This window comes from Dama dama, chromosome 2, assembly GCF_033118175.1.
Source record: "Dama dama isolate Ldn47 chromosome 2, ASM3311817v1, whole genome shotgun sequence".
NCBI lineage: Eukaryota > Metazoa > Chordata > Mammalia > Artiodactyla > Cervidae > Dama > Dama dama.
The window spans coordinates 18,540,262-18,566,174 of NC_083682.1; the positions used below are offsets into that span (position 1 = coordinate 18,540,262).

The 25,913-nt window shown below is 37.9% G+C and overlaps 1 protein-coding gene across 4 annotated transcripts in view; it reads left to right on the forward strand.

Annotated features, from left to right (window-relative positions):
* Nucleotides 1-25,913, forward strand: part of ARHGAP32 (Rho GTPase activating protein 32) — a 191,520-nt gene that overhangs the window by 95,602 nt on the left and 70,005 nt on the right. For all 4 annotated transcript variants that reach the window (XM_061166684.1, XM_061166693.1, XM_061166721.1 and 1 more), the window contains 2 exons: nt 13,308-13,394; nt 24,512-24,649. In XM_061166684.1, the coding sequence (XP_061022667.1) occupies nt 13,308-13,394; nt 24,512-24,649 (225 nt within the window). The remainder of the gene's footprint in view (nt 1-13,307; nt 13,395-24,511; nt 24,650-25,913) is intronic.

A 25,913-nucleotide genomic window follows, 5' to 3' on the forward strand; every position in this document is an offset into this window, starting at 1 on the left:
CTAGTCACATACCAACCAGTCCATCCTAAAGGAAGTCAGTCCTGAATATTCATTGGAAGGACTAATGCTGAAGCTGAAACTCCAGTACTTTGGCCACATGATGTGAAAAACTGACTCATTTGAAAAGATCCTGATGCTGGGAAAGATTGAAGGCAGGAGAAGGGGATGACAGAAGATAAGATGGTTGGATGGCATCACCGACTCAATGGACATGAGTTTGAGTAAACTCCGGGAGTTGGTGATAGACAGGGAGGCCTGGCGTGCTGCAGTCTATGGGGTCGCAAAGTGACTAAGTGACTGAACTGAACTGAGTCACATGCAAGTAGTAACGTGGCAACTCTGGAAATCTGACTTTCCTTTTTCCCTAAGGTTCTCTGTTTTTGTTTATTATTTTTTAAAACTAGTTGGCTCACTGTGTGCCAAGGACTAGCCTGATGTTTAAACTTAAGGTCTCCTCAGGTATTTCCTGAGTCTTCACTTCCCTATGGACCTGTGTGTGGTCACTTCCTAATTTCCCCTATATATGCAATTGCTTTAGAATGTCCTAGTCTATATCTGGCTTCCCAAAATGGAAAAAGAAAAATTAAGAAGAGGAAGGGGCACTGGCCTTTAAAATTCTGTGGAAGTGGCTTCAACCATTTGGGGGGGTGTTTACAACAATATGGGGGTGTAACAACAATGACTGTCTGCCTGTTGGCACCTCTGCTGTCTGGAGCAGCAGTCTTCAGAGCGTGGATCCTTCTCATTTGTGGGATGGGGCCCTTCTGCCCACCGTGGTTCTCACAAGCTGCCTGCAGGCTGCTCCTTTAGTGTATGTGGCATGTGCTGTGGAGTTGTGCTGGGCAGCTGCTGCTCTGCTAAGAGCTAGATGGACCATGATTCACCGCAGTTTATCCTCCAAGCCTTCCCCTGGAAGTCCCAAGCCTTCAGTGGACTCGAGTTACAGAATAATTGTATCAGATTGGCCAGAATCTGGGAAATTTCTGGTGCTTCCTACTCCACCATCTTCCCAGAATCCTCCTTCTCAGAGTCCTTACTTTTAACATGGGATTGACAGTATGTTCTGAGGAGAAAGTAAGTGGGTAAACTTAGTAAAACATTTTACTAAGTTTTACCTTCACCTCTGGAAGAGGTGATGAACCTTGGACTTGGCACCTCTGGTTTATCCTAACAGGTATTCATCCTGTCAGATGACTGACTCAGTTGTTGTCTATTAATATGTCCCAGTGATGGGACATTCTACAGTTGCATACCTTCTTCTTCTTTTTTTTTTTTAATTCTGATCTGTTGAATTTCTCTTAGACTTACAGATTTCTTGTTTTCATATTAATAGCTCTTTCTCTTACTCAGATAGTGAGAATTTGTAGTTGCAATAGGCCCTTATATCCTAGAAAATGTCACTGTCCCCTAAATATTTAAAATCTGATAGTATTATATTTAAGACTTTGATTTATAAAATGAGAATAATTATTCTTAGTCCCATATGTTATAAATTCTGATTCTCAATTTTATTTAGATGTAAAGACACAATTGCTTATAAAATAATTTAGATGTAAAGATTAATTTGGACCAGTAGTATCATTGGATCATAAATAAGGCTGAGCACTGAAGAACTGATGCCTTCGAACTATGGTTTGGAGAAGACTCTTGAGTCCCTTGGACAGCAGGGAGATCAAACCAGTCAGTCCTAAAGGAAATCAGCCCTGGATATTCATTGGAAGGACTGATGCTAAAGCTGAAGCTCCAATACTTTGGCCACCAGATGCGAGGAGCCGACTCGTTGGAAAAGACCCTGATGCTGGGGAAGATTGAGGGCAGGAGGAGAAAGGGACGACAGAGGATGAGATGCTTGGATGGCGTCATCGATTCAACAGACATGAGCTGGAACAAACTCCGGGAGATGGTGAAGGACAGGGAAGTCTGGCGTGCTGCAGTCCATGGGGTTGCAGAGTCGGACACGACTGAGTGACCGAACAGCATCAACAATTGCTTTAGATGGCACGGCTATGCTCAAATCCTGCTTCAGCTCAATTATAGCAGGCCTTAGGGCTTCCCTGATAGCTCAGTTGGTAAAGAATCCACCCATAATGCAGGAGACCCCAATTTGATTCCTGGGTCGGAAGATCCCCAGGAGAAGGGATAGGCTACCCACTCCAGTATTCTTGGGCTTCCCTTGTGGCTCAGCTGGTAAAGAATCCGCCTGCAATATGGGAGACTTGGGTTCGATCCTTGGGCTGGGAAGATCCCCTGGAGAAGGGAAAGGACTACCCACTACAGTATTCTGGCCTGGAGAATTCCATGGACTGTATAGTCCTTGGCATCGCAAGGAATCTGACACGACTGAGCAACTTTCACTTTAGCCTATCTCTGACTTTGCAGTTCAAGAATCAGTTCACTGTCTTCAGTTGTAATGTGTGGTAGAAGATGGCATCGTCCTACTGAGGAGTACAAGGATACTGGTGTGGGGTGCAATGGGTGTGGCACTCACTGTGGCATACAGTCTTGACCTCAGTGGAGACTATTATGCTTGGTCTTGTTTCCCTTAATTCTGGAAAGGAAGTATGGTTCCTGGATACTCTAGAATAACTAGATGACAGCTAATGTTCCTTCTAGCTAAGATGAACTGTGAGCTCTGACTTAACCGAGCTGGGATGTGAGCAAGTGAAGAAGTAAAAGGATGTAGTGACATCGGCAGAAGAGGCTGTACCACGTCATGCTCTTAGTTTAGTTCACTTTCATATGGAGCAGGAAGAGGCTGTGTTTAAAAATTAGAATCATTACTCTAGTCATAGAAATAGGTTGCTGAAACATCTGTATTCCTGGAACACACCCTTCTTCCAGGCTATATGTTTTAAAAATAAGTTCCCTTTTTTACTCAGTCAGGTTTTTATGATTTTTATATCTGTGTTCATTAATGATGTTGGTCTGTATATTGTACTTGTTCACGAACCTGAGTTAGAGAACTTCACTGCCCCATGACCTTTTAAAAATAAATGTCTTGAGATAATTTGTAGAAATGGAAATTACCTGTTCTTTGAAAATTTAGAATTTTCCTGTTTGGTTCCCAGGAGGCAATCTGTACCATGTCAGTTTGTTGATATAATTTGATTATTGGTCTAGTCTAATTCATTGGTCTGATTTTGCTTATTGGTTTCTTTTTAGGTCTAGTCATTGTCTCCTTAGGTCAGTTTTTATCTTCTATATTTTCTTAGAAAAGTGTCCATTTAATGTAGATCTTCATATTTGCAGGTGTAAGTTGTTGTGTACAGATATTCTTGATGCTTGGTCTTACCAGGAAACCAACTTGGAATTTTACTCATCAACTTGAGACTTTTTGTCTTGTCCCTCCCTTCATTTCTCTCTCCCTATGATTGATTAACTTAAATCCTAAGCAAACTTTTTTCCTTAGATAAATAAAATTTTACAGATAACTCTTGATACTTCATTTGTTTTTTGCCATTGTTTTTTAATAAGTGCATTTGAGTTTGGACATTTTTCTCCCTAAGTAAACTACAGAATTTGACATTTAAGTTTCAAATTTTGTTTAGAGAAATTGAAACCTGAGAAAACAAGATAAACAATACTTACTAGAAAGAGCTGATTATTTATTAACTAAAACTGCATGTCATTTTAAATTCTGTAAATTTATTATCTTTATTGCATTTCTCTTTGTGGATCAAGTCCTTTGTCCAAAAAAGAAAGATTTATTCACATTCACAAGCTGTTTTTCAGTAAGCAGGAAAAGCATCTCTTACCACGTGTAGCTAGTTTATTCAGCTTTATGCTGTTGAGGCCTTAGTCTCTGCTGGGCTTGGTGTGACAGCGCCATCTAGTGTGTGGTTTACGTTCTCTTCTCGTTCACGTATCTGAAAGTGCTAGTCACTCTGTCCTGTCTTGATTCTTTGTGACCCCACAGACTGCAACCTGCCAGGCACCTCTACCCATGAAATTCTGAACCTGTGAATTAATGTTTCTTTTCATTCAATTTCATATAAAGCATTACGTTAAGTTAACCCAAATGCAAGAGCTCAGATTTTGACTCAAATACAGCACAGGAAAAGTATGAATTTAATACTTGTCTCCGGAGGGTTCTCTGCTAAAGCTGCTATGCATGGAACTCAGAAATGCTATTGTGGTGTCATTCTTAAAATTTAGCTCCATTTTCAGATAGAATTAAATCTATAGCTTAGAATATTGAAATTGTAATGTATTTCTAAGGTTTATGGTTTAAAAATAAAGGAAACCAGAAAAAACACATCGTTGTATTTTACACTATAAAATAGTAACATTGAGGATCATATATATGGATTCTACATTTTCAGTTTCAGTATGTCAGTATCAGCTCAGTCGCTCAGTTGTGTATGACTCTTTGTGACCCCATGGAGTGTAGCACGCCAAGCTTCACTGTCCATCACCATCTCCCAGAACTTGCTCAAACTCATGTCCATTTGAGTTGGTGATGCCATCCAACCATCTCATCTTCTGTTGGCCCTTTCCCCTCCTGCCTTCAGTCTTTCCCAGCATCAGGGTCTTTTCTAAAGAGTCAGTTCTTCGCATTAGGTGGCCAAAAGATTGGAGCTTCAGATTCAGCATCAGTCCTTCCAATGAATATTCAAGGCTGATTTCCTTTAGGATGGACTGGTTTGATCTTCTTGCAGTCCTAAGGGACTCTGAAGAGTCTTCTCCAGCACCACAGTTCAAAAGCATCAGTTCTTCAGTGCTCAGCTACACTGATCTAATATTTAACAGTTTCAGTACAGTTTCAGTAGACTATTTTGGAAACAGATTGAGTTTTCTTCCTGATAAGAATTCCTCTCAATTTGGCCATTGAAGTTTATAGAAACGTGTACCAGCAACAAGTTTCAGTACCTATCTGTGAGACTTTCAGACGTGGATAAAAATGAAGTAAATCAATGAAATGCTTATTTCCCCATCTTCTTAATACTACTTTCAATTTCAAGGTTACCTTGTAGATGTTTCCAGTTAAAAATTATCGTATTTAGAAGTTTATATTATTTATATGTAACCATTTGAAACAAAGGACGTGATAATTTTACTATTCCTATCCCTACCAGAAAGTCTTTTCCCTCAAACCAAAACATATAAATTTCAACCCTACTTTTCTGCATATTCTGTAGTAATACCTCCTTTTATGCCTGGAAATCTTTGTCACTTGAGGGGAAGATTTGAAATGAAGAGTTGACATAGTGAGTTATCAGTGCTGCCATCAACCAAGTCCTGGATTTCAACTGTGTCTCATTTGAGATTGTCCAGTTTAGAAGTTAGGTGTGTAAAACTGGTTGATATATAGAAGTCACATTACACATGCAGTTCACTTTCAGGAGTTGGACTGAATATGCTTACAAAAGTAATATTGTTAGGTCTGAAACTGTGAAGGGTCTGAGATGTTTCTCTACTTAGAGGCTAACAAGCCAGCTTGTCAGGGTTAATCTCTCTCTCTCTGTAACAGAAAAGTGAGGTCTCTGCATCAGAAATCAGACCTTTTATAACCTCATAGTGTAACTCGTGTTGGTTCTTTTTGCCTCAGTTCTCCATGAGGTGATGCAACGGGAGCCAGATGTATACCACATGTGGACAGTGGGTTTTTGTATCACAAGAGACAGACTCTGAAATTTTGAAACTTGGAGTTTCCATCTGATAGCTGGTACTTCTGTCCATTTGCCTTTCTGGAGGTGGAGGGAGGGACTCCGCTCTGGAAAATAAGTGTGTCCTCTCTGGGAGAAGAAGCAAAGATGTCTGTTTTACGAACAGCTGGCCTTGAGAAGAGAGAAGACTTTCTCCAGAGGCTCTGGCATTTGGGATTCCCATTCAGTCTTTCTTTAACCTCAGTGCTGAAGTCTGTTTGTTCAACGTGTTCTGACCATATAGAAATGTGAAAATACTCATGAAGCTTTGTTTCCCAACAAGTGTATATTCTGGAGTGGGCACCTACAAGATGAGACTGTGATTCTGCTGTTCTGTCATTTAATCTTATTTCCATTTATTCTTCTTGGTGGAGACCTCCTGTTGAGCTGAGGATGGTTCTGGTGTTTAAGGATTAGCAAACCAGTTCCTTCTTCTGATACTCCCCTGAGGAAACAATGTTTTTTTCCCCGTTCTGGAAGGAAAAATTGACTATTAAGTTTATTAAGATGCATGTAGTTCTCTAGCTTTCTCCTAAGAAATTTTAATTACAATTTTGTCTCATTGATTTTAGCCTTATGTTCTGAAATTAGAACTTGCTTCACTTATTACCTACCTAAGAAGTAATATAGAGTTACATGTCAAATATAGAGTTATTCTTCCACTTGGTATTCTCAACTCAGTAGTTTTGAAGATGTATTTTCAGTGTTGACTATTAGGATGTTGATCGTAGGTGTGAGCAGACCACATGCAACAGAAATTCTTTTTCATGTTTACATGTCTACTACAGTCTACGGAGGTGAGGAAAACTGTTTACAAACTCCACAGGTATGTCATAGTGAAACTGCAGCCATAATAGCATTATAAAAGATGAATAAAAAGAAAAGAACTCTTTCTTTGCTCGATTTGCAATCTGTTGATTAAACTTTGATGAATGGTTTTTATGTGGGTAGGGTGATGTATTTTTATACAGCTTTACGCTGATTTCCGTTCTCCATGCAGAGAAAGGACTTTTTGAACAGTTGAAGGCTTGCTGAATAGAGTTGTATTTTTAAAGATCCTAACAACACTAATTCCAGCTTGGTTTCCATGGTGATAGAAAAGTGAATATAGGAAAAATAACTCCAAAAATAGATTTGTAAGAAATCCAGAAGATGGGACTTGAAAATTCTGTTTTCTTTTTCTTATAGGCAAAGAATTGAGATTAAGTCAAAGGAAGTAAAAATAAATGATTATGTTCCTGTCATAAGTTTCTATAGGTAGCCTCATCTTTCATGGTGTGTATACTCTAGGTATATGTGCTTCACGTACTGTATAAAACATCCTGGTGTTCAGACTTGTGTAGAGGAAGTCTTAATAACTACAGACAGTTCATTCAGAATGGTTTTACTGAATGCCTTGTCTGTGGCAGGTACTCTGTGAGTGCCACTGACGAAGTAGATAAGAGAGTCATTCCTCAGGGGAAGTAAGCAATATACCAATAAAAGTAGTAAGATTGTTGGAGTTTTTATAGGGATTCAGAGGCAGGAGAGGTTATTTCCTGTGGCATTCAAGGAAGGCTTTGTTGAAGACTGAACAGGTTTTGGATATGCACAGATAGACGTGAAGACCAGGAAGACATTTAGACCAGGAAAAATACCACAGACCAAGGTCCCTGGAAGGAAAAGGGATGGACAGGTTAGAATGATGGTGGAAAAACAGGGCTTAGAAAATAATCTGGAGAAATGCCATCCTTCAAGGCTCATCTAAGGTGTTTGGACTTTGGCTTTAAATTAGTTTCTTGGTAGGGACTGACAAAGTATTGAGGAATTTTGAGAAGAAGGTGCCGTGAGCCGTGTGTAGTAGGAAGTGGAAAGAAATCAGTTAGAAAACGGCTCTACTTATTCATCTAGTCTGTTAGTCTGGATCAGATGCAGGGAGGCCCAGAGCTGGGGAAGCAGCAGTGGGGAGTGGGGAAGAAGGAGCAGGGTTGTGAGACAAGTGTTGGGGGATAGGAGAGAATAATGAATTAAAAGTGTAGGTTAGATCTTGACCCTGGGAATATGAAAAGAAAGGATGTGTGCAGAGGAGGAGGTGATAGAGGAATCTAGGGTAATTACATTGGTCAGCTGGGGGAGTAGTTATGTTACTTTGGGAATTCAAGAGGAAGAAGAGACTATACAGGCAAAGAGAATGTATTCAGTCTTGAAAATAAGTGTTGTATTCCAGTGAGACTGTCTGCTTATTCAACCATTCATCAGATAATTACTGATCCCCACTTAAATTCCAGGTACTTTTCAAGATACTAGGGTAGGTAAACACTCATCTCATTTTTTTCATTATATATTCTATTTTAAAAAATCTGTCCATGTATATTGTAAATATTTTACTCCCATTTTGACTCATCTTTCACTTGGTTTGTTGTATCGCATTGTGATAACTATAAAAACTTGGATAGATAGTTGCTAATACCTGTTTTTGTGAAGGGGTCTAAAGTCGGTGTTCTCCTGTTCGTTCGTCTTCCTAATATCACTCCTCAGATAATCTCCTTATGTCTTTTTCCTTCTGAAATTCTGATAATGTATTGTTTTGGTCCTCTTTATGATGTCCTACAAGTCCCTTAGGTACTTTTCATTTTCCTTAACTCTTTTTTTCTTTCTCTTCTTTGGACTGTATATCTGTGTGTAGGGGGGGAGTGGGGCACCACGCTGAGTGACTTGCAGAATCTTCATTCCCTAACCAGGGATTGCAGCTGGGCCCTTGACAATGTGAGTGTGGAGTCCTAACCACTGGAGCCACAAGGGAATTCCCTGGACTGGATATTTTTATTTACCCTTTCTTTAAGTAACCTGATTCTTCTTCCTGCCCAAATCTGCTGTTGGTCTCTTTTGGTGAAGTTTTCATTTTAGGTGGTGATTTTGTCATCCCCCAAATCTGTGTTTGGTTCCCTTTTTTTTTTCTTTCTTTTTGTTGATATGCTCATTTTTTCCATACATTGTTTTCCTGCTTTCCTTTAGTTCTTTGTAGTTTCTTTAAGCTCTTTGAGTGTGTCTTGTATCGTTTATTTAAAATCTACAAACTCGGGACTTCCTTGGAAGTCCAGTGGTTAGGACTTTGCACTTCCACTGTGCAAGGAGCACAGGCTCCAGAAGGGTTTTGTTAGGGAATTCCTTGAATGCCAGGAGCCAAAAATAAAAAGTAAAACAAACAGAAATCTACTTCTCCAGTCTTTGCACATTTCCTTTGTGTTGAGTGTCCATTCAACACTTAACCAAGCTGCTCCTATCTCTGCCTTAGCTAAGGATGAAGTAGAGGTTAAAGCTCAGGATCTTCGTGTGTCTTTGGTGTGCATGTGTCTCACCCTGAACAGATTCATGAGTTTCTGCTGTTTCTAGAGTAGTGAGAAAGCTGGTTCTCACTCTCACAAGAGAATTTTTGCTTGTTTTTTTCATGTTTCTGTGAAGGTACTGGAGTTTGTAGCTGCCCACTGCACCCTCTTGTTGCTGCTATTTGACTATCCTGTTTTGCTTTTCCCCCATCTCCTTGCCTTAATTTGGAAATTTGCTCTCTCCTTCTGTCTTCTTCCTTCCTCCTGTTTCTGTTTTGCTTAGGAAGGTTGATGTTGCTTCTATTCATAATTCTGTTACAGGTATTGACATTTAAAATTTTTTACCTCTCTATTGTTTGAAAGCTGAAGAGGGTTTTTCTGTCCTTTTAGTGGTTATCATTAAAAATTTACCTTGAACACCTAATTTTTAGTCTAAAGTTTATCAATCTCTTTACTCTTCTCTCAAGCAGTACCAGATAGAATGATTTAAGCAGAATTACTCTTTCTTGTCTTCCATGGTTGTGTTGTTTAGGATTTATAGTTTCATCTCTTTAGCTCTCATAATTAATCACCATTTTTGTTGCGTATTAAGATTTGTTTTGATGCAATACTTATTTGCTAAATTCCTTGCTCGGTATTCTTGCTTTTTACCTTATTTCTTTATCCTGGAATTCTTTTTCATCTTTAAGGGCACATTTTAGAAGTCTATTGAAGATGTATTGATGGGAATTAATTGTTTTTATTCATCAAAAAATGCTTTTTTTCCCCCCTTTTTCTTGTATGTTTAGGTTTGAGTAAAACTTAGGCTCATTTATTTTCTTTTCTCAGAACTGTTAAGTTAGTATCAAACTTCTGCTCTCTGTTACTGTTGAGAATTAGGTCTTGTATGTTTACTTACATATTTACCCTTTCTGATGTTGCTTATCCCCTTCTGAAGTTCTGGATTTTTGTGTGGTACTATTTCCCTTCAATCTGAGGAAGTTGTATTAGCTTTTATTGTTGCACTAATCTGTTAGAGACAGATTCTCTCAGCTGTTGTCATTTGTAAATGTGTTTATATTCCTAAAATTGCTAAAGCTTATTGTCATGGGATACAGAATTGGCAGTCTTTTTCTTTCAGCACTTTAAAGTTGTTTCTGTTTGTTTTCTGGGCTCTCTTACTTCTGGTGAGAATTCACCTGTCATTTATTTATTTTCCCCTTTAAGTTTTATGTTTTTTTGGTCTGCTTTCAAGATTCTTGTCTTTATTTCATTGTTCAAAAGTGTGATTATGATATGCCTTGTTGTGACTTTTGAAATTGATCCTACTTGAGGTTCACTGTTTCTTGAATTTGTTAGTTGATATCATTTACCAGTTTTAGAAAGTTCTCATCTTTTGTCTAGACAGCAGATACTTCTCTGCCCCATTCGAATCCCTTTTCCTTCTGGTACGCCAGTTGTACATGTTGCTTGTCTCAGAGATCTCAAGTGTACTGTTATTGATGGATTGATCATTCTTTTTTTCCTCTCTGTCTCAGCTTGGATACATTCTGTTGATCCATTTTCAAGTTCAATAATTTTTTCATCTACTGTGTTCAGTTTGCTATTAATATCTGACATTATAGTTTTTATTTGAAGCCTTTTATTTTGAATATATTTGTAGATTAGTCTCTGCTAGAATTCTGTGTATTCTTATTTTCTTACATAGTATCTTTTCAAACTAAATTTTAGAATTTCTACCATAATTAATTTAAGTTCTTTTTATTATTTCAATATCTGGGGCATTTCTGTGTCTGTCCCTTAGGTTATTTCCTCTGTTGACCATGGATAAAAATTTCCTGCTTCCATGTGTATTTTATAATTTTTTTATGCCAAATATGTTATATAAGAGATAGTAGAAAAAAAAAAGAGATAGTAGTGACTAAAATAAATAATTTTTACCTCCAGGAATGGGCTTATCCCTTCTTCTTCCATTCTGTTAGATTGTTGTATTAGATTGTGTTAGTCATGTTTGAAGTGGGCAGAGTCAAGCTGATCTGTGGTTGATATAGACCTTGTGGTGGTGATGTGGTGTTCAGTCATTCAGTTGTGTCCAACTCTTTGTGACCCCATGGATTGTAGCCCACCATGCTTCTGTGTCCGTGGGATTTCCCAGGCAATAATACTGGAGTGGGTTGGCATTTCCTTCTCCAGGGGATCTTCCCAATGCAGGGATCGAACCTGAGTCTCCTGCATCTCCTGCATTGGCAGGCGCGTTCTTTACCACTGAGCCACCTGGGAAGCCTGATATAGACCTGGCCTTTGGCAACTTTACTTTGCTTTTGTTTATCGTTACTTCTAGGTATTCTGAGTATAAGTTCAGGAGATTTTTGTTTGTTTGTTTAAGCAGGGAAGATGGAAAATTGTTGAGGTCTGTTTGAGCTCTGCTGTGAAGCCAGCCGTTCTCTGAACTGAGGGAGAGCATCCCCTCTGGTTGCTAGTTCCCTTTGCCCTCCAGCTCTTTCTGGCTCCCCTTGCCCTCATTCTAGTGTGGAGCTGCCTTATGCTCTTCATGCAGCGTTGCCCCAGTGGGGTTTCTCTCAGCTTTTCTATGCCCCTCCGGTCTCTACTTATTAAATGTTCCAGGGGCCTCAGCTTTCTTGCCCTCTCCATCTCCAGTGCTCAGCTGTCTTGTGCTTGGGGAGGCTCTACACACGTCACACACAGGTTCATCTCTCTCAGTTCCCCCCCTCTCCCCCTGGCCCCAGCTTTGGTGTGTTGATCTACTTGTTGATACCTGAACACCTGTGGGAGTCATTTGCTGAGTGCCCAGGTCTGACTGTCTGCCGCACAGTGCTCTTTGGAATTTTAGTGCCTCACTGCAGTCCACAGGCAGTCATCTGAGGTTTGGCTGGTTTCTCCCTGCCCTGTCTAAGGCAGGTTCCTTATCCTCCAGCATCTTTGCCAGGCATCCAAGCACATCCATAGGAATCTCTTCTATCTCAGGAAAGTCTTGTCGTCACTGTTTGCAACTTAGCTTGTGTAGGTTTCTTTTCAATTTTTAAGGAACTCATTTTGGAGTTAATCTGGCTAGTTTTGGCTAGTGTGAGAATGATTGTTATCTTCCAGATTTCTCCTACTTAATTCCAGGAGGTTGGTTTTTTTTTTTTTAATACTTTCAATGATATTCCTTTCAAAAGTAGAAAATATATTCTCGTCAACTTTATTTTCTTATAATATTAACTATAATGATAGGCAATGATTGCTAAGTGCTTACTGAGTGCCAAGCACCTTGGTGAACACTTTAAATGCATTATCTCATTTGCACAGACTTGAGAATGGGTGTTATTATATCATTCCCATTTTCCAGATGTGAGATTAGGTAGGTAGGTCAACATTATGTAACCAGTTAGTGGCACTTTTGAACTCACGGTTGTCTGTATCTGGAGCTGAGTTTGCAAATTCACATCCCTAGATGGAACAGATGTGTGAGTGAATGAGTGAAGTGAGTACAGTGTAAAAAAATAACAAAGCAAGTAGCATGATGAGTGGTAATTAACATTCCACCTAGATATCAACAGAAAATAAATCAGTAATTGCTTCTGCGACAAAGTCTCTGGGAGAATACAGGCCTCATTCAAAGGGATGGTCACTTCTCAGCTCCAGCCAGTTGTTGCCCATGTGAGAATATGGGTCCAGTAGTTCAGAGGTTCAGATTTTTCAGTAGGAGCCAGAAATTTGTATTTTTTCATATGAAATCATTCAGTTTCTAAATGCTAGCTGTGGTTCAAATAAGAATAAAATAAAATCCAGTGTGCAGACCTACATGGTGAGTCTGAAATAAAACATGTCTGCAGGCCCAGCCTGTTCCCTGGGCAGCCAGTATGCAGTCCCTGTAATGGACCCTTTTCTCTCTGGTCATACTGTCTTTTGGGGCCCACTTGAACTTCCTTTCATATTTGTGCTATACATCAAGGTCATGAAAGCCTGCTATAGAATGAATGTACTATTTTATTTTTCACTGCCGTTCTGCAGTTGTGCTAGTGTAGATGCATGCCACAAAGACAATTTTTAGGATCATTTTTATTTATTTATTTTTTTTTAGGTTGTATTTTATATTGGAGTATAGTTGATTTACATCTTATGTTAGCTTCAGGCGTACAGCAAAATGATTCTGTTATGCATATTCATGTAGCTATTCTTTTTCAAGTAGAAACATTTTTTTAAAAATCCTGACTTCTTCATTTTATCTATCTGCTTTAAGCAATAAAGTTCTAATATAAGGCATATGTTACATTAAATTGATGTGAGGGCCCAAATATTACTGAATGCTGATTATATTCTTGCTCATTAATCATGACTTTCTTTCCCTCTCTTTTACCCTTTCTGCTCAACATAGCTTTCGCTTTCAGAAGAACAGAATGAAGTAACAAAAAATGGCTGTGAATCTAAAGAGCTGGTCTACCTCGTGCACATTGCTTGTCAGGTAATTTTGTGGGTGGTTCTCCATTTCACATAAAATTTAATAGGAATTAAATGTAAATGAATAACATTGAATGAATAAATGAATAGATATGAACAAATAACATGGACGATGGTAACAGAGGTATTTTATTTTATTCTTTCTTCCAGTCATATTGGCATTTCTGCATGTACTCAGAGTTGATCAATAGAGTCCATTAAATAGATATTTATTTTACAAACTTGAAAATTCTTATAAATTTTCTTGTAAAGGAAACATATCCTTTATTGATGATGAGATTAAATGGTTCAGCTACTGCTTGCATATTACAATTAAGAGACCAGACCAAATAGTGCCTGCCTCAGATGCACATTTTTCTAACCAAGACTTTAAGTTCCACTGTGGTGTAACAGTAGGATGTGTATATGTTTTAGAAGTGTGCTCTTTCTTAACTCTCAGTGTTAGAACTTTTTTGAGGCTTATTAGTGTGACTTGCTCTTAATGAGATTTCAAATATGTCACTTGTGGCATTGATTATTTCTTCCATCAAGTAAGCAGTTCCTTGATTTATTCTTTGTTCATTGAGCCTTCTTGCCTGTCTTTGAATTAGTCATTGTAAAGTAAGTATTTTCGAGGAAACCTTTCTTATGTACAAACTTTTCAGTTTCCTTTGGCAGAGAGTAAGGTAAGGAATTTACATGTTTTGTTCCAAAAAAGTATTATTCATGTACCTGAAGTTAAAAATTAAATAATCTGGAAAATGGCTATTTCATATGGGAAATACTAAGTTCTTAGTCTTGATGTGACTTTAAGGGCAAACCTTTCAGAATTAAGTGCTTTTATTTGTAGGTGAGAGAATATGAGGTTAGAAATTGAACTTAGCTTTTATATATATCTCCTAAGTTATATACTGTTTATACATGTTTTATTATATGTCATCTTGGTTCCTCTGAGGAAGTGGGCAGCTCTGAATCCGTGTTTCATGTCATATTTCATAAAAATGCTTTTACTTAGTGAGTTAATCTTTACATGAAAATATCCAGTGCTTTTATGATGAACCATTAACAGGTGATTAGAAAGCATTTCTTCATTATCTAGAGTACATGATTGGCATGTCAGTCATGAACTTATTATCCCATCAAAAATCTAAATCTTTTAGTGCCTTCTCTTCTTAGCAGTGATTTCCATTTGTTCCGACAGTGCAAATATTTTTATTCTTTCTCATAAGCAAAATATGTCAAAAATACCCATGCTGTCTGTAAAACATGACCTTCAAAAGGTAAGCGTGGCATTTTGGTACCATACATTAGAATGTGTAATCGTTACTTGATTATGCCTCCATGAAGTAGTGACCTAGATAGTTAGGCTTTTTCCTGGTTGTAAGTATCTTGTCAAGCTGCTTAAAAAATTTCAGACTGCTTGTTATGTTTTTATTACATCAAGGTAGTAATTTACTGCATTGTAATAATGCTGTCCTGTTTCTCCTCTGCCTCCTCACTGGAAGTAATTGTTGATACTTTCTCATTGCTTGCCTTCTGTATTCTTGCCATATATGTCATCCATAAACCATAATAGACCAAAGTCATTTTTTATAGCCAAGATAGACTCAAAACCAAACCTTCTAATTTTGCAAATGAGGAAATTGAGGCCCAAATTATGAAAGTTGCTTTCCTAAGCTATATGAGATCTTAGCTGGAGCTCCTAAGGACTTCAGTGTCCTGATTGCTAGCTTTTCTTACATCTCCTGGGAATTTGCAATATACAACAGATTTTAGAAATTGTATTATCTTCAAATGAGATGTGATCACCTCTATTCCTTGTAATCTATTCGTCATAGAAGCTAATTGCATGTTTCATATCTCTGCTAATTTCTAATTTTTAATAATGTGCACTTGAAATTTATTTTTATTTAACCAAAATTCTTGGTCCTTCCTTTTTAAAAAATACACTTTCTTCCCCAGTTCTTTTTTCTTAGAAAGTGTCCAGTTAAACAACAGTGATCATTTCCCTTTCTGTAGGCTGTGGTACTAATTCTTCAGGTATTAAGGTTACATTTGAATCTTGTAAGGTGTCTTTGCCTCTGCCTCTTAAAGCTTTACTTTCTTTTTAAATTGTGAACCCAGAAATGTAAACCATGTGTTCCATACTGCATAGATCCAAATTTAGTAGGCGTTTTTTGATCTCTTATATGTCTGGTACACAAATATTATGACATACAGAGTATCATTTAATTTTAAAACAGCTCTGTGAGGCAAATGGTTTGGTTTCCATCTTACAGATGATGAATGTAATACTAAAGAATGTCAGTAACTTCCCCAGGGTCATGAAATTAAAGACCAGGATTTGAACCTCAGTCTTGTGGTTTTTGTTCTGTTTTTCCATTATAATTCTAGTTTTATTTATACTTAGTTGGCCACTCTGAAGTCTGCAGGCATAGTTTGATGTTATTAAAGAATTAGAGAAATACACCAACTCTAATAATCTAGTTTCTTTGCTTGACTTCAGTGGACAGGACCTGGATAGCATTCATATATGTAAAGATGTATCTTCTGTCTACCTTCCTCTATAAAACTTTAAGTGGAAGCCTCTGAAAGTCTAGGTTGACTGGCTGCAACCCTAGGCCAACAGGCTGTATGTGTTAGTCACTCAGTTGTGTCCAACTCTTTGTGATCCTATGGACTGTAGCCCACTAGGCTCCTCTCTCCATGGGGATTCTCCAGGAAAGAATACTGGAGTGGGTTGCCATTTCCTCCTCCAAGGCATCTTCCCAATCTAGGGATCGAACCCTGGTCTCCTGTATTACAGGCAGATTCTTTACCATCTGAGGCACCAGGGAAGCCCAATAAACTGTGTAATCTGGGCAATAAAAAGGGGACAACATAAGATGAGATGGTTGGATGGTATCACTGACTGGATGGACATGAATTTGAGCAAGCTCTGGGAGTTGATGATGGACAGGGAAGCCTGGCGTGCAGTAGTCCATGGGGTCGCAAAGAGTCGGACACAACTGAGCTACTGAACTGAACAGATAAAAATATTTCCTAGCTGGTGTACTGGGCCAAAAGCACTTGGAGCAGATACCTGTCACTCAGATCTCATTCAGCCATATCCGTGTATCTCAGCTGAACGTTAACCATGGGCAAAGCGACTTTCTCAAATGCCTTGGAGACAGATCTGCATAATGCCCTGACTGAGCTCTCGGTGCTCTCCCTCTCCTACTGATCATTATTTAGAATAAGTTGTCTTGACCAGTATAGCCATGTGCCTTACGTGTTCCTTCCTTCATGTTTTAATTCTTTTCTCCAAGGAAACCGACTTGGGGGTGGGGGTAGGGGAATGTTACATGTAACAAACAGATGAAGAAACACAGTGTGAATGAAGAAACACTCTTCTGAGTTTGTATCATGATATTGATCTGAGTGGGAACACTTTCTTTTCTGCAAAGCATACTAATTTTTCCTCTGTGTATTCCTTGCTTTTCAGGAAATATGTATTTAGTTTGAAATCAATGAAAATTAATAAAAATCCTAGGATATTCAAGAACAGGTCAAGGTAGATATGGAAAAACCTTTAGTGTCTCAACTATTGAAACTTCAATAATTAGAAAAAAACAAAATTAGATAAACCTTGACACTAATTACACTGAGCCCCATTACACAGAATAAAGCAGTGTATTGTCAGTGGTAGGGAATCTTAAAAGCGTTTTGTATTCTATTATTTTATTCACTAGCAAATAAGCAGATATTAGTTTTTAAGTGTTAACTTGAAAATAACTCATTTAAACCTAGCTATTGTAAGAATTTATTCCGATATGTGCCCTAATGAAAATTGTGTCTGATCTTTCCCCCTCTAAGTGTAGTTTTATTAGTTTAAGAAAAATTGTTTCTTAATATTTTATTGTCCCATAGTAAGCTTTAGAGTAGTTGAAATGAGTGGTTCTTATTGAAGTTGGATTTTATGAACTACCTTTGTATTTTAACCAGAATTCATCAATGTATAATAACTCATTTTTCCTGAAGTGTTTTGTAAATATTTACAATACCACGAAGCCTTTTTTAATGTCCCAGTTGATGGAATAAACAGTTGCTTGTAGGGGAATGCTTTTCTGCCTCAAAATATCTCCTGTACTCTGATGCTTGAAATTCCACCATCAGCAGTGCATTCCTCAGTATTAAGTATCTCCTCCACTTGGTCCATTTAGCATATGCTGTTACTAAGGGGATGGAGTTGATTATTAATGTTTGAAGAGCACCTGTATATGGACACAGTGTATAAGCAGATGGCAAACTTCTTATTTAAGTGTGAAAACTTTTTAATTAAATTTAGGTGTTAACTATTCCCATTATGTGCTTGGTCACTCAGTCATTGCCAACTCTTTGCAACCCCATGTACTGTAGCCTGCCAGGCTCCTCTGTCCACAGGGATTCTCTAGGCAAGAATAGTGGAGTGGGTTGCCATGTCCTCCTCCAGGGGATCTTCCCAACCCAGGGATCAAACCCAGGTTTCCCGAATTGCAGGTGGATTCTTTACCATCTGAGCCACCAGGGAAGCCCATTCCCATTGTCTAGAAGAATAAACTGTCACTCGTAGGTGTCAAGTAACTTGTGTAAAGTCCCCTGTTCAGGATAAGGTCAACCTGAGATTTAAATCAGGTCTTTCTTTTTACTGAACTTCATCATGCATACAGTTAATTCATAGTATTAATTCTGTTGCATGATAAACTTTCTCATGATTAAGGGTCTTCAAAGGACATGGGTGAAGACTGTTCTTCTCAGAAAGAACTGCAAATATATATTATAGATTTGTTTAAAGGTCCATTTGGTTAAAGCTATGACTTTTCCATTAGTCATGTACGAATGTGAGAGTTGGACCTTAAAGAAGGCTGAGCGCTGAAGAATTGATGCTTTTGAACTATGGTGCTGGAGAAGACTCCTGAGAGTCTCTTGGATAGCAAGGAGATCAAACCAATCAATCCTAAAGGAAATTAACCCTGAGTATTCATTGAAATGACTGATGCTGAAGCTGAAGCTCTAATACTTTGATGTGAAGAGCCAACTCATTGGGAAAAATCCTGATGCTGGGAAAGACTGAGGGCAAGAGAAGGGGACAACAGAGGATGAGATGGTTGGATGACATCACTGACTCAATGGACATGAGTTTAGCAAACTCTAGGACATCATGGAGGACAGGGAAGCCTGGCGAGCTGCAGTTCACGGGGTCACAGAGGGTTGGACATGACATGGTGACCATACAGTAGCAACAACTCATTGCCCCTCTGTTATTACCAAGCTGTAGTCAAGCTGCTGTCCCTTGTTGGGCCATTGTGATAGCAACTGCCAGGGTGAGGTAAAATGCAAATTTAAACATGTTACTCTCTTGGTTAAAACTCTGCCATAGATTTCCACTGAGTTTAAAACTAAACCCAAACTACTCACCAAGGCCTGTGAGGGCCCTGCAGGATCTGGACCTTGCCTGCTTTCTACATGGTGGGACAGTCTTCTCACTCCTGGGCTTCGGTCTCACCAGTTTTCAGTCAGTTTAAGACCCTGAGTTTTTTCCTCAACAAGGCGTGACCTTTGGTCAGCCCGTAAGTCCATTCACACACGCACGTGCTTGTCTGGTGCCTGCGCAGTTCTCAGGAGGCCGTTTAGACGTCACCTTCACGGAAGGGCTTTCCCTCACCAACTTGACCAGAGTAGGGTCTTGTTTATTTCTTCAGAGCACAGAATTATCATTATTTTATTTTTGTATTTATTAACTTAAGGGCTTCCCAGGTGGCTCATTGGTAAAGAATCTGTCTGCCAAGCAGGAGATGCAGGTTGGATCCCTACGTTGGGAAGATCTCCTGGTAAAGGAAATGGCTACCCACTCCAGTAGTCTTGCCTGGAAAATCCTGTGGACAGAGGAGCCTGGAGGACTATAGTTCATGAGATAGCAAAGAGTTGGACATAACTTAGCGACTAAACAACATGACAGTTTATTAACTTAAAAGTAGGATTTTTTTTTCCTTCTCATTTGAAATACATTCTAAGAAGTCAGAGGTTTGATGGTCCTTTCTCTGTTGCATTTAATACTTACTCCAGGGCTTGGTACTATGTAGATGTTCAGTAAATATCTGGTGAATGAATGAGAGAAAGAAAAATTTTGTCTTAGGAATTTGATCTTGTATACACTGGGATTTTTCTTTTTTCTCATCCTTGTTAAGAATTATTATTCTTTATTATCTTTGTTAAGAATTGTTGATTTTTGTTATCCTTGGAGAACAATACTTACTGATACATTATTCAGGTTAGAAATTAGCTGCAAATTAAAATTTAGACATGTATAATGAATTTTTTTGTTTTGTTCTTTATAATAAATAATTGAATTTCTGGAATATTCTGATCATTTACTTTATTCAGCTTATTTGGAAATTGCATGATTAAGGTTGTTTTTACATATAAAATTTAAAGTTCTTCTCCCATAGTCACTAAAAAGATAGGTATTTTGCTGTTTTTATAATTTTACTCAGTGACTTTAAAGCAACTTTAGAGGATTTGAAAATTATGTTTAAGCTTTTAATTTCCTGTGTGTAAATCTGTATTAAAGAGCAGACATTTTAATTGCACGGAACGGTTCTTAAAAGTTGAAAGAAATCGGTTTATTGATGTATGAGGAAAGCAATTTTGAAATCCAGTCCTCAGTCTTTACCTTTTGAGTCTCTGAGTCTCTGAAGGCTATTGCCTTTATGTGGTTGCTTGGTATTTATTTCTTTGAGAAAGAGTCTCTAGAGATAAGAGAACATGATTACTTTTTATAAATTTAATAAACTTGATTTTTTTTTAAGACTAATTTTAGGTTCACAGCAAAATTGAGTGGAAAATACAAGGTACCCATGTATCCCTTGTCCTTGTACATGCACCTCCTTCTCCACTGTGGACATCCTCCCACTAATGTGGTACATTATTACAACAGATGAGCCTCCACTGACATACCATTGTCATAGGGGTTCACTCATGGCATGGTGTTGTTCATTCTCTGGGTTTGGATAAATTTAAAATGTGTATCCACCATTATAGTATGCAGAATAGTTTCACTAGCCTTTGAATTCTCTGTGCTCTACCTAGTCATCTCTCACTGCTCCCTAGCCCCTGGCAACCACCAATTTTTTTTTTTTTTACCAATTTTTTAAAAAAAATTGTCTCTATAGTTTTGTATTCTCTATGGTGTCCTATGGTTGGAATCATATATAGCCTTTCCAGGATGGTGACTTTCACAAAGTTCCATGTCTTTTCGTGGCTTGATACTTACCTCATCATAGTGCTGAGTCATAGTCCATTGTCTGGATGTACCAAAGTTTATTTATCAATTCACCAGCTAATGGACGTGTCAGTTGCATCCAGGCTTTGGCAATTTTTAGTAAAGCTGCTGTAAACCTTTGTGTGCAGGTTTGTGTGTGGACATAACTTCAACTCATTTGGGTAAACACCACGGAGTGCAATTGCTGGATCTTATGGTAAAGCAGAGTATGAGTAATTTTGTAAGAAAGTATAAAGTCTATGAAAGAAGCCATACCATTTTGCATTCCTACCAGCAAGAAAGGAAATTCCTGTTATACAACAGGAATGTATATAACATCATTTGGTGTTATCAGTATTCTGGATTTTTGCTACTCTGTTAGGTGTGTCCAGTGTTCTTGCCTGGAGAATCCCAGGGATGGGGGAGCCTGGTGGGCTGCCATCTGTGGGGTTGCACAGAGTCGGACGCGACTTAGCAGCCGCAGCAGCGTTAGGTGTGTAGTGATATCTTCTTCTTTATATTTGCCTTGCCCTGATGACATATGATGTGGAGTGTCTTTTCATATGCTTATTTGCCATCTATATATCTTTCTGGTAAAGTGTCCATTTTTAAATCAGTTTTTTGTTTTCTTATTATTGATTTGTAAGAGTTCTTTGTATATTTTGCTTAATAATCCCTTATCAATAGTATGTTTTTTGCCAATATTTTCTCCCACATCTGTGGCTTTTCTTTTCATTCTCTTGACAGGGCAGAAAATTTTAATTTCAGTAAAGTCAAGCTTATCAATTCTTTTTTTCATGGATTTTACATTTGCTCTTATAGCTAAAGAAAGGCATCACCAAACCCAAGGTCGTCTATATTTTCTCCTATGCTCTATTCTAAGAGTTTTATGGTTTTGTGTCTTAATGAGGTCTTTTTGAATTAGTTTTTGTGAAAGGTGTAAGGTCTGTGTCTAGATTTATTTTTTTGTCTGTGGGTGTTCAGTTGTTCCAGTGTCACTTGTTGAAAATTTAAAACAAAACAAAACAGTCTTTTCTCCATTGTTCTGTCTTTGCTTTTTTTTTTAAATCAAACATCAGTTGACTGTATTTAAGTGAGTCTGTGTCTGGGCTTTCTATTCTATTTCATTTATGTATATATATTTGCCAGTACCATATTGTTTTGATTACTGTAACTTTATGCTAAGCCTTGAAGTTACATACATCAGTCCTCCAACTTTCTTCAATATTGTGTTAGCTATTCTGGGTCTTTTGCCACTCCATAAATACTTTAGGATCAGTTGGTCAATATACAGAAAAATAACTTGTGGGGATTTTTTCTGGGGAAGCATTATGAATCTATAGATCAAGCTGGGAAGAATTAACATCTTGGCAATACTGAGTCTTCCTGTCCGTGAACATGGTACATCTCTCCACGTTTAGTCCTTTGACTTCTTTCACCAGAGTTTTGTAGGTTTCCTCATGTAGATCTTCTGTATATTTTGTTAGATTTATACCTGACTATTTCATTTTGGGGGCAGTTATGTAAATGGTACTGTGTTTTTAATTTCAGATTCAACCTGTTTATTGCCTGATACATAGGAAAGCAGTTGATTTTTGTTTATTAACCTTCTATCGTGCTATTTGCTATAAACTTACTAGTTCTAGAAGTTTTTTTGTTGTTGTTTTGTGTTTTCTACCTAGACGATCATGTCATGTGTGTATAAACGCAGTTTTATTTCTTCCTTCTCAATCTGTATATCTTTTATTTCCTTTCCTTGTCTTATTGCACTAGCTAGGAATTTCATACAGTTTTCAAAAGCAGTGATGAGAGAGGATCTCCTTGCCTTGTTCCTAATCTTAGTTGGAAGGCTTCAAATTTCTCACCAAAAATCAGTTCCATTTCTATGAACTATAATAACAGACTACTAGAAAGAGAAATTAAGAAAGCAATTCCACAATTGCATCAAGAATAATAAAATACCTGGGAATAAATTTAACCTAGGAGGTAAAAGATCTATTGTTTTGTAATAACCTATAGTGGAAAATAGTCTGAAAAAATAACATATATAGTATAACTGAATCACTTTGCTGTACTGAAACTAATGCAATACTGTAAATCAACTATATTTCAATTTTAAAAAGTCCAGAGCTTTGAAATAAAAAGTCACCATCTGTTTAATCTCTTTGATAGAAATATATATATGTTAAAATAATTTTGATAATTTTCTGATATTTGAAGGGTTGCATAATTTTTGAAATATATGTGTGAAAGAAAAAATATTTGTAACTATGCAATAAGTTGTTTTTCCTTTTCTCTGCCTTATTGTTCATTTTTATTTATTTTTTATTTTTGCCATCCCGAAGGAACAAGTATTTAACCCACTGTTGTGACTCAGAAGTGCTTTGGGTAGATGGCAGCTATAGAAGTGAGAAAACAAAGGAGCTTACTTGAGCAAAGAGTAAAAGAAGGACTTTGCATAGCAGAAGAACAGCACTTAAAAATCATGTAGGCAAGAAAAGGAACATTTTACAAATGGAATAAATGCAAGTAATTGAACATAACTGAAAGCAAAGAAAGAGCATGGAGGAGTAGTGAGTGGGATCACACTGCAGATTTAGACAGGCCCAGATGATGCAAGTCCTCATATGTGCAAGTATGTTTGGATTTGATTGATCAGTGGTTCCCAAATCAGGCTGATCATCAGATTAACGATCCCATTCCTGAGTTATTGAACTAGCATTTCTTAGAACTGGGACCCAGGGACTGTTCTTTAAATTTTCTGCCACATCTGTTCTCTTATTTCATTCTAACAACCCCCTCTGAAAGAGGGAGGTGGTATTGCTTTCTGTGTAATGGAGGATTGCAGTCCAAAGTAGGATTAGGCATATTTATCCTGTTAGTTATGGGCAATACCTGTGTTTAGAATTCAGCCTCTCCCCTGTGAAATGGTACCTTCTGCTTCTGCCCCATCTGGCGGAGGCAAATGGAAAAAAACTACATTAGAGATTTTTCTTCATTTCTGAGATGGTTGCTTTTTCTCCCAGTTCCTCCAAATTCTTATGAGACTAAAGCCCCCACATAAAAATTAAATTGTCAAACCAAATGGTGTGTAGTGGAGACCAGTTCATCACTACTGCCCACGGGAGCTTTTGAAGGCCTTCTGTCAGTGTGACCTGACAAGCTCTGTGGTTCTTATTAGGGGAGGGGAGTGGAGGAGGAGACCAGAGGCAGGGAGGTCAGAAGTGTTGTGGGTCCTCACCAAAGCTCAGGCTATGAAGTGATGGTTTCAAGAGAAAATTAGAAGACAGTATGTGATAAGTATGTTCTATGACTAAATTTTCATATCTAATGAGCTTCAGAGCTTAGGCAAGGAAAGAAGAAAGACCGAAAAGTTGGGAGATACAGAGGGTTCTAGATACGATAAGCACCCCGAAGGCTTCCAGATGAGATTTTAGCAGTGCTGACTGTCAGTGCACTGCTAGTGTCGGTCACAGAAAATGTTCATGGTAACTGATCAGTAACCCAATTTTATTTTTCTTTAATTTTTGGTAGTATTCTTCTACACAAAATCATTTAATGGTTCTTTCTGTGGGTTTAAGATCACATGCTATCTTCCTTCTACCAGTTATTATTCCCAGGGAGAACCAGTGGCCTTGACCAGTCGTAAGAAGAGGCTTAGTGGACAGTTCTAGCTCATTTTCCATTATTAATGCTTTAATGTTGTACAACTCACTAGAGGGTTTCAGAGTTTAACTGTTTACTGTCAAATTAATTAGTAAATATAAAATCTCATGAATAACCTATCATTATGGAATAAAGCCTGGTGTATGACCACTCCCAATAGAGACAAATTATAGTGGTCTTTTTTTTCTTACTCTTAGGGCAAAAGTTGGATTGTTAAAAGAAGTTATGAAGATTTTCGGGTCCTTGATAAACATCTTCATCTGTGTATTTATGACCGACGATTCTCCCAGCTCTCAGAGCTTCCCCGTTCTGATGCTCTGAAGGACAGTCCAGAGGTGAGCATTTAGTACTTTGCAGAAGTAATCACTGTTATGTAAATCAGCAGAAAAGTTTTGCTAGTATACTAAGTAAAAGCTTATTTTGAGGACTCAGGAAGATTTGTGAGATTATTTATTTCTTAAAATAGTAGAAAAATTAGTAATATTTTAGGATATTTAAAATAGGTTTGTTGTATAATTTTATAAAAAGAAGCTCATATCTTAATATACAAGTAGGTGATATATGTGAGCAGATCATTTTTCAAAGAGAATATAAACTATAGAAGCAAAAATATGGAAAAATGTTGACCTCACTAGTAATCAAAGACATGCATATTCAAACGATGCTGTTTGTTCAGTTTATGATGGCAGGCTGTGTCCATGCACTTATTTCCATGCCTGTCAAAATTTTCTAGTAAAAGTATAAGAGACTTTTTTTTTTTAAATTTAGGAGGAAGGAGATTGTTTTATAACATTAGAAAATGAATATAACCATCAGGGAGTCCAAAATTGTTAGGAATCTTGGGGAGTGGACAGCATAAGATTTATGGGGGTAAGATAATACAGTTTGAGCAACTTCTGCAGGAGGACTGCAGAGGGACAGGTAAACTAGAAATCTTCAGTGTAAAAACTGGAATAAATGAAGTAACGGAAGAGCCAACAGAGGGCTTTCAGAAGCGTGATTACCATCCTGAGAGAAAGCAAGTCAGTCACATTCATGGAATAAGGATAGAGTTTATAAAAATAAGATAGTCAGAGCTCTTAGAAATGAACATATGGTCATTTAAGTTAATTTTAATAATAACAAGCATTAACAGCCGGACGACATGCAAAATGGACTTAGACGAAGAGAGAATTAGTGAGCAGGAAGAATTAGTGAGCGTTCTGTAAGAACGCAGCCCCAAGGGGATAAAAAGTTGTGAGAGAACAGTCGAGAGTCCCAGAGAGCAGATCCAGAAGCTCCTGCAAGTTCCTGCTGCTTTATAGGAGTTGTTATAGGAGGAGAGAGTGGATGGAAGTGGCTAAAAACATAATGGTGGTGGTGGTTTAGTCACTAAGTCGTGTTCGACTCTTGCGACCCCATGGACTGTAGCCTGCCAGGCTCCTCTGTCCATGGGATTTTCCAGGCAGTAATAGTGGAGTGGGTTGCCATTTCGTTCTCCAAAAGCATAATGTTTCCCTAAATTAAAAGAGCCTGTTTTCAGATTAAATCAGTCCATTAAGTGTTAAATATAATAACAGCTAGAAACATTGTAAAATTTCAAAATGCCAGAAGCAGAGA